Raw genomic sequence first — 13,422 nt, forward strand, 5'->3', positions numbered from 1 at the left:
AAATTGTTGGATCCAAGATGGCTGCGCCCAGGTGAAGACCTAGCCGCAGCCGCACACAACAATTTCAATAAAATACAACTAAAATATAAAACGGACATTGCCCAGAACTACAGGAAGATTGACTGACTGGAAATTCTACAGCGAGAAGCAAGGACAAAACCAGAAGGAGGCGCAGAGCAGCTGGAAAAGCCCAAGGTACGGAGACACGGTGCGCGGAGAGAGGACGGAGCCAGAGAGGAGGGGGAGACGGAGTGCCTGGCAGGCGTTCCCTAGCGGGAAGGAGATAAACACTCCGACTGTGCTGGGCTCCCGACTGCTCTGAACCCCAGATCTGGGCCAGACCCCGGAGACCAAGGCTCATCCATAGGGAGCCGGGCTGTAAGGCGGGACCCGGGGAAGACGCGGCGAAAGGAGGTCCCGGCGGCGTGCACACTGTGCGCAGAGAAGGGACGGTCCGCTGTGCCGCAGGATTGCCCTGGCGGGAAGGAGACTGGGGCTCCAGACTGCTCTGAACGCCACCTCCAACTCCACTTCCAACTGAACTGAACCCCAATACCGGGCTCATTGGGGGAGAGCACATAGACTGTTTGGCAGCAGGCGAAAATCGAGGGCACCTTTCTCTCAGAGGCGCCAGCAGCGAGCACTGAAGGACCCGCATAGGGCGGGGCTGACGGAAGCCAAAGCTGCAGGCTCCACCCTGAAACCCCGCCCCATCTGTAACTGCGAAATGCGACAACAAAATAAATCACAAACAAAAGAAATGGAGGACAAAAAGCGTCTGGATATAGAGTTCAAATCTACGCTTATAAGGTTTTTCAAGAATTTCCTAGAAAAGATGGATAAGACCTATGAGGATATGAAAAGAGATCATCAAGAAATGATAAGGGAACAACAAGAAATAAAGAATACATTGTCTGAAATAAAACATATTTTACAGAGTCCTAAAAACAAAAGGGAAGATTGCAAGAATCAAGTCAAAGATTTGGAACATAAAGAGCCAGAAGACACTCCTCCACAGAAGCTAGAAGGCAAGAGAATCCAGAAAATTGAAAATAATGTAAGAAACCTCTGGGACAACTTCAAGCAAACCAACATCAGAATTATGGGGGTCCCAGAAGATGAGAGAGAGCAAGATATCGAAAACATACTGAAAGAAATAGTGACAGAAAACTTCCCCCACCTGGTGAAAGAATTAGACTTACAAGTCCAGGAAGCGCACAGAACTCCAAACAAAAGGAATCCAAAGAGGACCACACCAAGACACCTCATAATTAAAATTCCAAGAGCAAAAGACAAAGAGAGAATATTAAAAGAAGCAAGAGCAAAGAAGGTAGTTACATATAAAGGAGCACCTATACGATTGTCAGCTGACTTCTCAACAGAAACCATGCAGGCCAGAAGGGAATGGCAAGAAATATTCAAGGTGATGAATAGTAAGAACCTACAGCCAAAGATAATCTATCCAGCAAAGCTATCACTCAGAATCGAAGGTCAGATAAAGAGCTTCACTAATAAAAAAAAGCTAAAGGAGTTCATCACCACCAAACCAGAATTATATGAATTGCTGAAGGGGGTTCTTTCAGAAGAGAAAGTAAACAAAGATAAAAATTATGAACAACAAATACGTAACTATCAACAAGTGAATCTAAAAACCAAGGAAATTAAAAAAAAAAATCTGATGAACAATAGTAACTGTTGAATATAATAGAATCAGAGGTATGGAAGGGGAGTGAACTGATGATTCTTGGGGAAAAGGGGAAAGGGGGCCGTGGGAAGAGACTGAACATAAACTGTGCACCTATGGATGAGGACAATGGGGAGTGGGAAAAGGGCAGAGGGAGGGGTGGGAACCCGGTGGAGGAGAGCAATGATGGGGGGAGGGGGGGAAAGGAACATTTGTAATAATATGAACAATAAAAATTTATTTAAAAAAATAATAAAAATAAATAAATAAATAAAAAAAATAAAAAACAAATTTTCTCCTACATGTTTATTTTTATTACTTAGCTCTTCCACAGTTTAAAACAGCTGTTACCATTAATATATATATATATATATATATATATATAGATAGATAGATAGATAGATAGAAAAAAAAAACCTTTGTAATTATATGAAAAAAAATTCAGACTCTCAAACTTTCCCTATTTGGCCATAAGCTATCAGATCATCCTATGTAGTTAATGAGGTGTGCATTACCTGTCTTTATATACCCAGCAAGAAAGTTTATCACGTGGTGTGGGAGGTTTTCCTTCAAAGTTGGTGATTTTTTCCCAAACATAGGTTCCATCTCTGGTTCGCAAATTAACAAAATAAAGCTTTTAAAAGAGGAGAATTCCATTAACAGGGCATTTGAAAACTGAATCCATATCTGAGACTTATATTATCTAAAATTAATAATATTACTTTTTCTTTTTAAAAGGTAAAAATTTTACCTGTGGAGTTAATGAAAACGAGACTATGTTTTAGAAGCAAAAATGATATATAAAATATACTCAACTAGATCTTTTCCCATCATTTTCTTGCCATATAGATATATATTAAATATATAGTTAATTCTGTAGCAGAAAGATATGGAAGAAAAGCACAGCCACTACATTTCCACTCTAAACCTTATAATCATAAACACAAGGTTTTCTATATAGATCCTCTTTTTTAAATATATATAAACTTGCTCGTGGCTGGTGTGGCTCACTGGTTGAGTGTTGACCTATGAACCATGAAGTCATGGTTCAATTCCTGGTCAGAGTACATTGCCTGAATTGTGGGCTTGATCCCAGTATGGGGATTACACGAGGCAGCCAATCAATGATTCTCTGCCATCATTGATGTTTCTCTCTCTTCCTCTCCCTTCCTCTCTCTGAAATAAATTTTTAAAAAAACACACACACATAAAAATATTTGTAAACTCATGAGATAAAATAGTACACTAAATATTACACATTTGCTGCATGCCTGAATTGAAAGAAAATATTACTCGATTGCTGTATCCTTTGTCATCATATCCTCCAAAAACGTACAGCTTTCCATTAATGCAAGCACCACAACTTCCTGACATGGAGGTAGGGAGTTCTCCTTCCATGAGGTGCATTGTCCTGCAGCAAGAATTATATGAAATTTCAAAACTTTCCAGAAAAGCAAATTAAAATTCCCTTTGAATTCCAGGAGTTTTTTTTTAAATGAAAATTGTCACTGACAATTACAACTAAAATAGAATGGTAGCCAATACTGTAAAGACTCTAAGAAGAGCCACTGTAAATATATTTTCAGCTTCACATGTGTCACCAGAATTGGGAATTGATTAGCAGAACAAAGTCTTCAGAGACAGCCTTAGAATAGTGAGGAATGGTAAAGGACATATACCGGAGAAAGGAAGGGAGCAGAGGAAATAAATAGCCAAAGAGAATAAAGCATTGAAAGAAAAGGAAAGGGAGAAATAAGTGGTGTAGTATGTTCTAAGTATGGTCCTAAATTCCCCTGAGTCTATGAAAATATTTATAACATATGGTGAGCACATGATACCATATGCAGATGATGTTTTATTGAGTTGTACATGTGAAATCTATTATTTTATTAACCAATGTTACCCCACTCAATAAATTCAATTTTTAAAAGATGAACATTCTGCAATTTAAAATTACTTACCACAACCCACTATCAATATCATAGGTCCAAATTTCATCATTAGGCAAATATACTTCATTGTCTTCAATAGACTAAAAACATAGAATACATAAATTATGCTTTTTAAATATATAGTAACAATTCAATAGTTCTCAGGATGGGAAAACTGCAATTAAAATATTGTGAAACACAAAATCATAAAAAGACTCAAACATTTTTAATATAAATTAGGTTAGATCAAAAGAGAAAAGGAAAATACATTTTCTAAGAGAAAATTGGCAAACAAAGGTTTAAAATACAAAGTACATGAATTTCAAGAAAAAGACTTAGGACAATTAAACCTTAAAAAGGGATTTAAACCTTAAAAAGGAATATTATTATTCAGAGTAGAACTTCCAGGAAGAAAATAAGTATCAAACAGAAGAATATGTTTTGTGTGAAGGGAAGGAATTAAGGAAGGGCATTTTTATAAGGTGAAATTAAGAACTCTGTATGAGAAAAAGAAGGAAATCTTACCATTTTCGACAGCAGGGATGAACCTAGAGGGTATTGTACTAAGTAAAATAAGTCAGACAGAGAAAGACAAATACTAAATGTTTCACTTTTATGTGAAATCTAAAAACCAAATAAGTGAACAAACAAAATTGAAAAAGACTCAGAGATACAAGGAAGAGACTAATGGTTTCCAGAGGGAGTTGTTGGGAGATTGGGTGAAAAAGTTCAAGGGATTAAGAAGTACAAATTGGTAGTTATAAAAGTCATGGGGATATAAAATACAACATAGAGAATATAGTCAAGAATATTGTAATAAATATGTATGGTGCCTGGTAGGTATTGGAAATATTGGGTGGAGGACCCTTTATAAAGTATATGATTATCTCATCACTATGCTGTACACCTAAAACTTATACAAAATAATATTGAATATAAACTGTAATTGAAAAATTAAATTTTAAAAAGGTAACTATATCAAATACCTTGATTCACTGAACTTATTTTTGAGTGCCTACTATGTGCAAGGCATAGTGCTAGGTATCCATTAAATATAGAATCTATGGCTCAAGACAAATTTAACTAGTCCAAATAATAACTCTGAATAATCTCTAAAGAAGCTGATAACATAAACAGAAGAGTGCATTCTGACATTTGTGATGAAAAGAGAAATAAGAATAGAATAACAATTATTTCTATTAAGTAAAAAAAGTAGGGGTTGAAACAAATCCTTACATAAGTCTGTCATAATTTCTTAGAATAATTTAAAAAAAATAACCAGCAGGGACCGGTTTGGCTCAGTGGATAGAGCATCGGCCTGTGGACTGAAAGGTCCCAGGTTCGATTCCGGTCAAGGGCATGTACCTAGGTTGCGGGCACATCCCCAGTAGGGGGTGTGCAGGAGGCAGCTGATCGATGATTCTCTCTCATCGATGTTTCTAACTCTCTATCCCTCTCTCTTCCTCTCTGTGAAAAAAATCAATAAAATATATTAAAAAAAAATAACCAAATATAACAGATAGCAGTTTAAGAATTTATAATACTGCATGATGCATAAATTATTGGCATGCTAAATAGATTTAGGTAAATTCTCATTGCTATATTTAATTTTAAAAATAGTATCTTGACTACTATCTATTTCCTTCCTCTCTCTTTCTCTCTCTTTCTCTCATACACACACACACACACACACACACACACACACAAAGCAGAAAATCATTTTATTAATTCCAAGGCAACTTCCACATATGTCTCACTGAGGAACTCATACTTAATGACTAAGTAAACAAATAATTTGAAAAAAGGGAGTTAGTTGTATGATTCTAAGGTTTAATTGTGTCAGTATCTTTGTGTGTATTCCTTTATAACCAAAGTATTACAAAAATGGATTCTTTCATGACTCTGTTTAAGTCCCTTCAATTCATCCCTAGTGCTCTCAGGATAGGATAAAATTTTTGAGTCTGTTCTATTTGGTACCTGCTGTCCCTCCAGTTCATCTTGTTTTTCACTAATTATGCTCTAGTTTTCTGTCAATTTCCAAACTTCTGCAAATTCCTGCTGCAATAGGGCTTCAGTTATGCTCTTCTCTCTTCATGGAATGCTTCCAGGAATTTTTCTGGCTAACTAACTCATTCTTTGGAAACAGCTTAAATACCCCTTCTCTCCCATCCCAGAATAAGGTTGAAGGATTAAGTAACCTATTAAATGCTTTCATACAGCCCTGTACTTGCCCTTCAAAGTCCTTTGTCTGGATCATACCCACCTCCGACTACCACATTACTCTATAAACTTCATAAGTGCATGGACCATGTTTATGTTGTTATAATTTAGTGTCTAGAACCTAGCACAGTGCCTAACACATAAAAAGCAAATGGAATGTTTGTTGATTAAGTGAATGAGTAAGTGAATAATACCTATTAAACTGATTTCATGGTCACCTCAGCCTGATTAAAAAGAAAAGTCCCTTTTCTTTTAAAGGGGGTGATACAAAAACACAAATGAAGTGCATAATTAAAAAATTTTGGAGGAGACATGTTGTTTGGAAGATGGTGGTTTGCAGGACTGAGGTGAGGAAGAGAAAGTGAGTAACGGGATGAAAGGAGAGTGTGTTGATATGTGGGGGGAGTGTGTGAATAGTGAGGGACAGTTAAATCCCTGTAGGAGCAGCAGGGGCTGACAGACCAGGCTCTCTTGGACAGGGAGAGACTACCACTGCTGTGGGCACTCGCCAGACTGCGTGACTCTGGCACAGAACCCATGCCATCTTGAAGGGGAGAACGGCCTTTTTTAGGAACTCATCAGCACCACCAACCAGACAGGCCTTGGAGCTGCCCAGCAACCCAGGAGCCACTCCAGCCAAAATCCTGCTACACTAGCTGCAGACCCACGAACCCTGAGACCTCCAACTCCAAAGGTGCACCACTCAGCAGCAGTAAGTGCATCTTCCCCCTCCGAGCAGCAGAACTCCAGACACCACATAAACTCGTTTCTAGCACACAGGCATCCAGGGCACACCACTCTGTAGGCATAGTCTAGGAGCCACTGGGAGACCCTGCGGGTGTGATTCTGAACAAACAAGGGTGTGTGGCCCTGCAGTAGAAATTCTGAATTCCCTCTTCCTGAATAATTGCCCACGGACACCCCAGCTGTGCAACTTCAGTACCAGGGCCCCTCAGATTGCATCAGAGCTCTTAGCTGGCAAAGGCACCTCCACAGATGCACATTTCCAACAGGCAGGCCCCCTGAGCTCATCTATCCACAGGGCACTCATGGGAGCCACTGTGCGCTGTCCCTGGGTGTAATCTTGGACAAACATGGGTGTACTCCCCACCCCCAGCAGTAGAAATTCTGAATTCACTCATTCTGGATACCTGCCCACAGATGCTTCAATTACATGGCTACACTGCCAGGGCCCTTGAAAGTGCTTCAGTGTGCCTTGCTGGCAAATGTACCACGAGTGCCCCAGTGAGCTGCCACTGGGAGTGAGCACCTATCCACCACAGGTGCAGCAGCAAAAGCTGAGTCTTCCCATCCCACATCTACAGAACTCTGGACACCACAGTCATGGCTCTTTAGAGCACAGGACCCTGAGCCCCATCACCCCAACAGACGATTCCTGGGTGCCACTGTGAGCCCTGCTGGGTGCACGTTATTTCAATCAAGGGTGCAAGATAGCAAAAATTGGGTCACCCTCCTCCATGGCTGCTGACTTCTAGACACCGCAGTTGTGCCTCTCCAGTTTGCAGGCCCACATCAAGAGAACCCAAATAGCTCAAGTGGGGAGCTACATTAAATTACCAAGCCCAAGAGACCTGAGAGATTACACCAGTAGCACCATCCCCAAAAGAACTGGGCAGCAAAGCAATTGGATCTACAATTAAAACATTATAGGAAAATATGAGAAGACAAAAAAAGCAATCCCCAAAGGAAAGAAAAAGAGGAATCGCCAGAAGGGAGTTAAATGGACTTGAGGCTAGCAACATACCTGAGAAAGAATTCAGAGTAATGGTTCTAAGGATGCTCAAACGGCTGGATGACAAATACATACAACTTAATGAGAATTATTAGGAGCTGAATGAGAATGTCACCAACATGAAATGGAACCAAGAGTAGATGAAGAATGATATAGTTGCAATAAGGAATATAATGGAAGGCTTAAAGAGTAAACTAGAAGAGTCTGTGAACCGCAACAGCGAATTAGAAGACAAGGTAGGAAAAAACACACAAACACAGCAGCAACAGGAAAAAATATGTAAAAAGCAAGAGGAGAGCCTAAGGGAGCTTTGGGACAACACAAAACGAAACAACATTCACATATTAGGGATACCAGAAGGAGAGGAATAGAAAACCTGTTTGAAGAAATGACAGAAAACTTCCCTGATATTGGCAAGAAAAAAACCATGCAAGAACAAGAAGCACATAGAGCCCCAACAAGATGAACCCCAAAAGACATATCATAATTAAACTGACAAACACCAATGACAAAATAAGAATCTTAAAGGCTGCCAGAGAGACATAGAAACTTACCTACAATGATTCTTCTATAAGAATGTCAACAGATTTCTCAAAAGAAACACTCCCTGCCAGAAAGGAATGGAATGAAATTTACAAAGTGATGCAAAGCAAGTGACTGAACCCAAGAATACTATACCAAGCAAGGCTATCATTCAAAATTGAAGGTGGAATCAGGAACTTCACAGACAAAAAAGGGCTAAGAGAGTTTATCACTACCAAGCCAGCAATGCAAGAAATGCTAAAGTTTATTGCTAAAAATGGAATTAAGAGAAAGACAAGAAGAAACGAAAACATTAAGGAAAAATTTGACAACATGTGCTTATCAATAATAACATCAAACTTATTCAAGGAATGCAAGGATGGTACAATATCCACAAATCAATAAACGTGATAGATCACATAAACAAATTGAAAGATAAAAATCATATAGTTGAGGATCTTCTCTGAGGCCTGGAAAACCCACAGCAAAGGAGACCTGTGACGCCCCAATCGGCGCAAACACATGGATTCAAGGGAGTTCTTCAATCACCCACTGAAAGGAGAAGGAATACCACATAACCAGACATCCTGAAAAGAGAGACCATGGGGAGACAAAGAAATAGCCCGCACATGAAAGAAAAGCAGGCATCACCAGAAAAGGAAGTAAACGAGTTAGAGGCAAGCAACCTACCAGAGCAAAAATTCAGAGTAAAGATCATAGGATGGCTAAAAATAATGGAAGAGAAATTTGATGATATGAATAAGAAACAAGAGGAAATGAAGAAGAACCAAGACGAATTGAAAAAGAACCAAGAGGAAATAAAGATGAACCAAGAAGAAATGAAAAATGATATCGCTACTATGAAGAACTCAATAGAAAGCATCAAGGGTAGACTAGAAGAAGCAGAGGATCGCATCAGTGAGCTAGAAGACAAGATGGGAAAAAATACCCAGTTAGAGCAGCTTCTGGGGAAAAAAAAAAATTAAAAAGCAGGAGGAAAGCCTAAGAGAACTTTGGGACAATACAAAACAAAACAATATTAGAATAATAGGGGTTCCAGAAGGAAAGGAAACTGAGGAAGACATGGAAAACATATTTCAAGAAATAATGACAGAAAATTTTCCTGAGATAAAGAAGAAAAAACCCACACAAATCCAAGATGCTCGCAGAGTCCCAAGCAAAATGAATCCCAGAGGACCGACGCCAAGGCACATTATAAATTGGCAAACACCAACGACAAAGTAAGAATCTTAAAAGCAGCCAGAGAGCCTAAACCGGTTTGGCACAGTGGATAGAGCGTAGGCTTGCAGACTGAAAGGTCCCAGGTTCGATTCCGGTCAAGGGCATGTACCTTGGTTGTGGCCACATCCCCAGTAGGGGGTGTGCAAGAAGCAAGCTGGTCGATGATTCTCTCTCATCAATGTTTCTGACTCTCTATCCCTCTCTCTTCCTCTCTGTAAAAAATCAATAAAAAATATATTAAAAAAAAAAAAAAAAAAAAAAGCCAGAGAGAGACAGAAAGTTACATACCCACGGAAAGGTCAGAGTTTGCAGGGATAGCGTGAGGGTTCTGGGTCCCTGCTGCACCGGCAGCATCTGTAGCCTTGGCGCTCCCGAGCAACCCCACTACAACTGTAGCCACGGAGTTCCAGGTCGGCCCCCACGCCAAGCTGTGCTGAAAGAAGGCTGCAACTGCAGCCAGAACCCTGCCCAGCAAGACCCAGTGCTGGTTTTGGTGTAATCTTCCCCAGAAGTGGGACTTTTTTAAAATGCCAAGGGGCATGGGACAGATTGTTAAGAATCAGGGCTGTCCCGCCAAGGGCGGAACATCTGGACACCTTGGCGCCTGATCCCCTTCACCCCCTTGCTTCTGAATACTAGGGAAGGACTGCCCCGTTGGGCATATCTGGGGAGATTACAGGAGGAAATTGCCTTCCTGGAAACGTGGGATCGGAGCCAGAAGAGATAGTCTGAGAGCCAGCAGGCACTCTGGCAACTAGAGCCATAGAGAAAGAAGGCCAGAGCAACCAAAAAGACTGGGAGGTCAAACCAGAAACACTGCCACCTAGGGGCTGAATTACAAACTGCCTTTTTTTTTTCTTTGAATTAATCAAAAATAAATGGACACAAATAACTGAGGTGCAGTGGAATGCTGGGAACTGCAAGACTGTCTGGTCCGAGAATCAGGCGTGCCAAATACAATAACAGAGGAAGTGAATGACCACTACTGGATGTTTTTATGCTAATTTTACTATTCTTTATTTTATTTTCATTTTTTACATCTTTTATTTTATTTTCATTTTTTACTTCTTTTACTTAAGAAACGATTTTTTTCTTTTTTCCTTACTTGATTTTACCTTTTCAATTATTATATCTTTCAATCTCAATTATCACTATTACTACTGCTATTTTGCATTTTTGTTCCCTTTTCCTCCTTTTTTTTCTCCAGTACCATTTTATTTTTTCTTTATTTTACATTGGGATTAGTCTTCAATCTATTTTAATCTCTACTACAGCATCATTCAACTCTATCTCAACTCGACCTTTACACCATCACTCTCTTACTAACCTTTACCCTTTTTGTCTCCTGTATGGGTATGTATGGGGGTGGGGGGAGGCAATGTTAAAATATGTACACAGATAATAATTTAATTTTTTAAAATGGTAAAAAATAGAAAAAGAAAAAAAGAAAAAAAAGAAATGAATATTAAGAAGCTTATAGAATCGGGGAGGTTGGAAAACCAGTATCTCATCTATATAAGGAGGAGCAAGATCCGAAACAATGGCAAAACACAGGTCTGGTGACCATCACACTGAAATTTGCAGCACCACCTTTTATGCCAATGGCTTTGACCATCCTACAAACTCTACTGCTGGTAAGAATCCTCTTCAGGTCGTGATTTTTATATCTTTACTTCTAAGTCCAAATCTATCACAGATTCATCTAACAGGGTCCAAGTCACTTACCTACAACCTAGCTGCAAGTGAGGCTGGGAAAGTGAATATCTGGCACTTAGGTTTTTTTAATTGCTCACCTACTATACCCAATTCTAGACTCTAGGGATACAACAGGGAACAAAATCCCCATCTTTATACAATTTATATCCTATGGTAGTAGTAGGAAGTAGTCAGACAACTAAAATAAATACCCTGAGAAGACTCACTCAGTGGGAGATACTACAGAGGAAGGAGGCTCAAATACTGGGCATCTAAAAAGAATAAACATCTTCCATATGACATGGATGGCTTATGTGACCATCTATAAATATATAAAGTGCAACTATTAGGTTAAAGAAAATACACACTAAGGCTTTTGCTAAACGTCACTTAATTTCTCCTCAAAAAGGTTAGACAAATTTATACTCCCATTATCAGTATCTGAGTAATTCATTTCCTCATGCTCTTTTCAAAAAATCTTTTTAAGTCCTAGCCAGTTTGGCTCAATGGACAGAGTGTAAGCCTATGGAATGAAGGGTCCAGGGTTTGATTTCAGTCAAGGGCCCAGGCTGCAGGCTCGATCCCCAGTGTGGGGCTTGGAGGAGGCAGCCAATCAATGATTCTCCCTTATCATTGATTTTTCTATCTCTCTCTCTCTCTCCCTTCCTTTCTGAAATCAATAAAAATATATTAAAACAAACAAAATCTGTTTAATATCTGCAAATTAGAGAAAAACAATCTCATTGTTTATTTTCATTGTTATTGGATTTCTTTGATTCACATTATATTTGTATTTCTTTTGTAAATTGTGAATATTAATTTTTCATTTTTTCAATGGAGATATTAATCTTTATTTTCACTGAAACTTTACCTATCATATATGTTGCAAATACTTTCCCCAGTTTATCATTTGCCTTCTCACTTTATAGTGACAGTTACTGCATTAAAAAGTTACTGTTTAAAAAACACAGTATACATTTTTTTTAAGTTAAATCTACCAATATTTTTCTTTTATAATTTTTCCCAATTCAGTTTTTCTTTTCCCAACTCATGGTTTTTACAAGAGTCACATCTTTTCTTCTGGTTTAGTACAGCTTAATTTTTCTACATTTAACTCTCCAATCTTAAAACTCTACTATCAGTTTCCTCCAGCTATTCCTGGACCATTTATTGAATAGTGATTGTTTTTCCAGAATTGAAATGCTACCTTTAAATACAAACTATCTGTATGCTTTGCTGTTTATGTAATTTCTTTTCCATCCCCTCATGCTCTCTCAACTTGCATCAGGACCACTGATTTAACTACTACAGTATTGTGAAACATTTTAATAACTGCCACTATAAGCCTCCCACTTTTATTCTTTTCAAATATTTCCTGAATTGATCCTTCTTGCCTTTGTAAGAACATAAATATGTATGTAAGCACATTTATGCAGATGTCTTCTAAAAGTTTATAGCAAAATGTATTAACATCAGTTGTACTGTGGAAATAAAACCATTCATATGATTAAGACTTAAGAGGAAAGTATATATCATCTGCAAACACGTTAAAACACTGCTTTTCTTCCAAAATTTGGGAAAACTACTCAGAATTTTTAAATGTCCATAGAAGCAGCCCTCAGGTTTGTATGAATTTCAGTAATCTAGAAAGGATATGGAAGAACTAGGAAAAAAATTGGCACCAATTAAAATTTACCACTTACTTTTTTTTTTCTTTTTTTTTTTTTTTAGCATTGCCACTCTTACCTTTTGAGGTAGGGGTGTTCTCAGATACAATGTTCTTTAGAATATGTTTGACAATAGCATAATAAGTAACTTAGCCATTCAAAAGTCTTAGGATATAAAGAAACCTGAAATACCAGTCAGAAAGAATGTATGCACCACTATGTTCATAGCAGCACAATTTACAATAGCTAAGATCTGGAAACAGCCTGAGTGCCCATCCCATATAATAAAAGTCTAATATGCAAATAGACAAACGGCGGAACAACTGGTCACTATGATGTACACTGACCACCAGGGGGCAAATGTTCGACACAGGAGCAGCCCCTTGGTGGTCAGTGGGCTCCTGCAGGGGGAGCGCTGCTCAGTCAGAAGCCCTGAGCCAGGCTCACAGCTGGTGAGCACAGCAGTTGTGGCAGGAACCTCTCCCGCCTCCGTGACAACACTAAGAGGGCACAGGCCAGACTGTGAGACCACCCCCTCTTCCCTCTTGCATGAAATTCGTGCACTGGGCCTCTAGTCAGTTGATGAGTGAATAAAAAAGCTGCAGTACATATATATAGCAGATTACTATGCAGCAGTAAAAAAGAAGGATCTCTTACCCTTTGAGACAGCATGGAGGGACCTGGACATTATCATGCTAAGTGAAATAA

The 13,422-nt window shown here is 38.9% G+C and overlaps 1 protein-coding gene across 2 annotated transcripts in view; it reads right to left on the reverse strand.

The window, feature by feature from the left end:
* KLHDC1 (kelch domain containing 1) overlaps positions 1-13,422 on the reverse strand; it is a 95,557-nt gene that overhangs the window by 78,255 nt on the left and 3,880 nt on the right. For both annotated transcript variants that reach the window (XM_084885320.1, XM_084885321.1), the window contains exons 2-4: positions 3,646-3,716; positions 2,978-3,095; positions 2,200-2,318 (exon numbers count right to left, since the gene is read on the reverse strand). In XM_084885320.1, the coding sequence (XP_084741446.1) occupies positions 2,200-2,318; positions 2,978-3,095; positions 3,646-3,716 (308 nt within the window). The remainder of the gene's footprint in view (positions 1-2,199; positions 2,319-2,977; positions 3,096-3,645; positions 3,717-13,422) is intronic.

This window comes from Pipistrellus hanaki, assembly GCF_964339955.1.
Source record: "Pipistrellus hanaki genome assembly, chromosome: 1".
Classification (NCBI taxonomy): domain Eukaryota; kingdom Metazoa; phylum Chordata; class Mammalia; order Chiroptera; family Vespertilionidae; genus Pipistrellus; species Pipistrellus hanaki.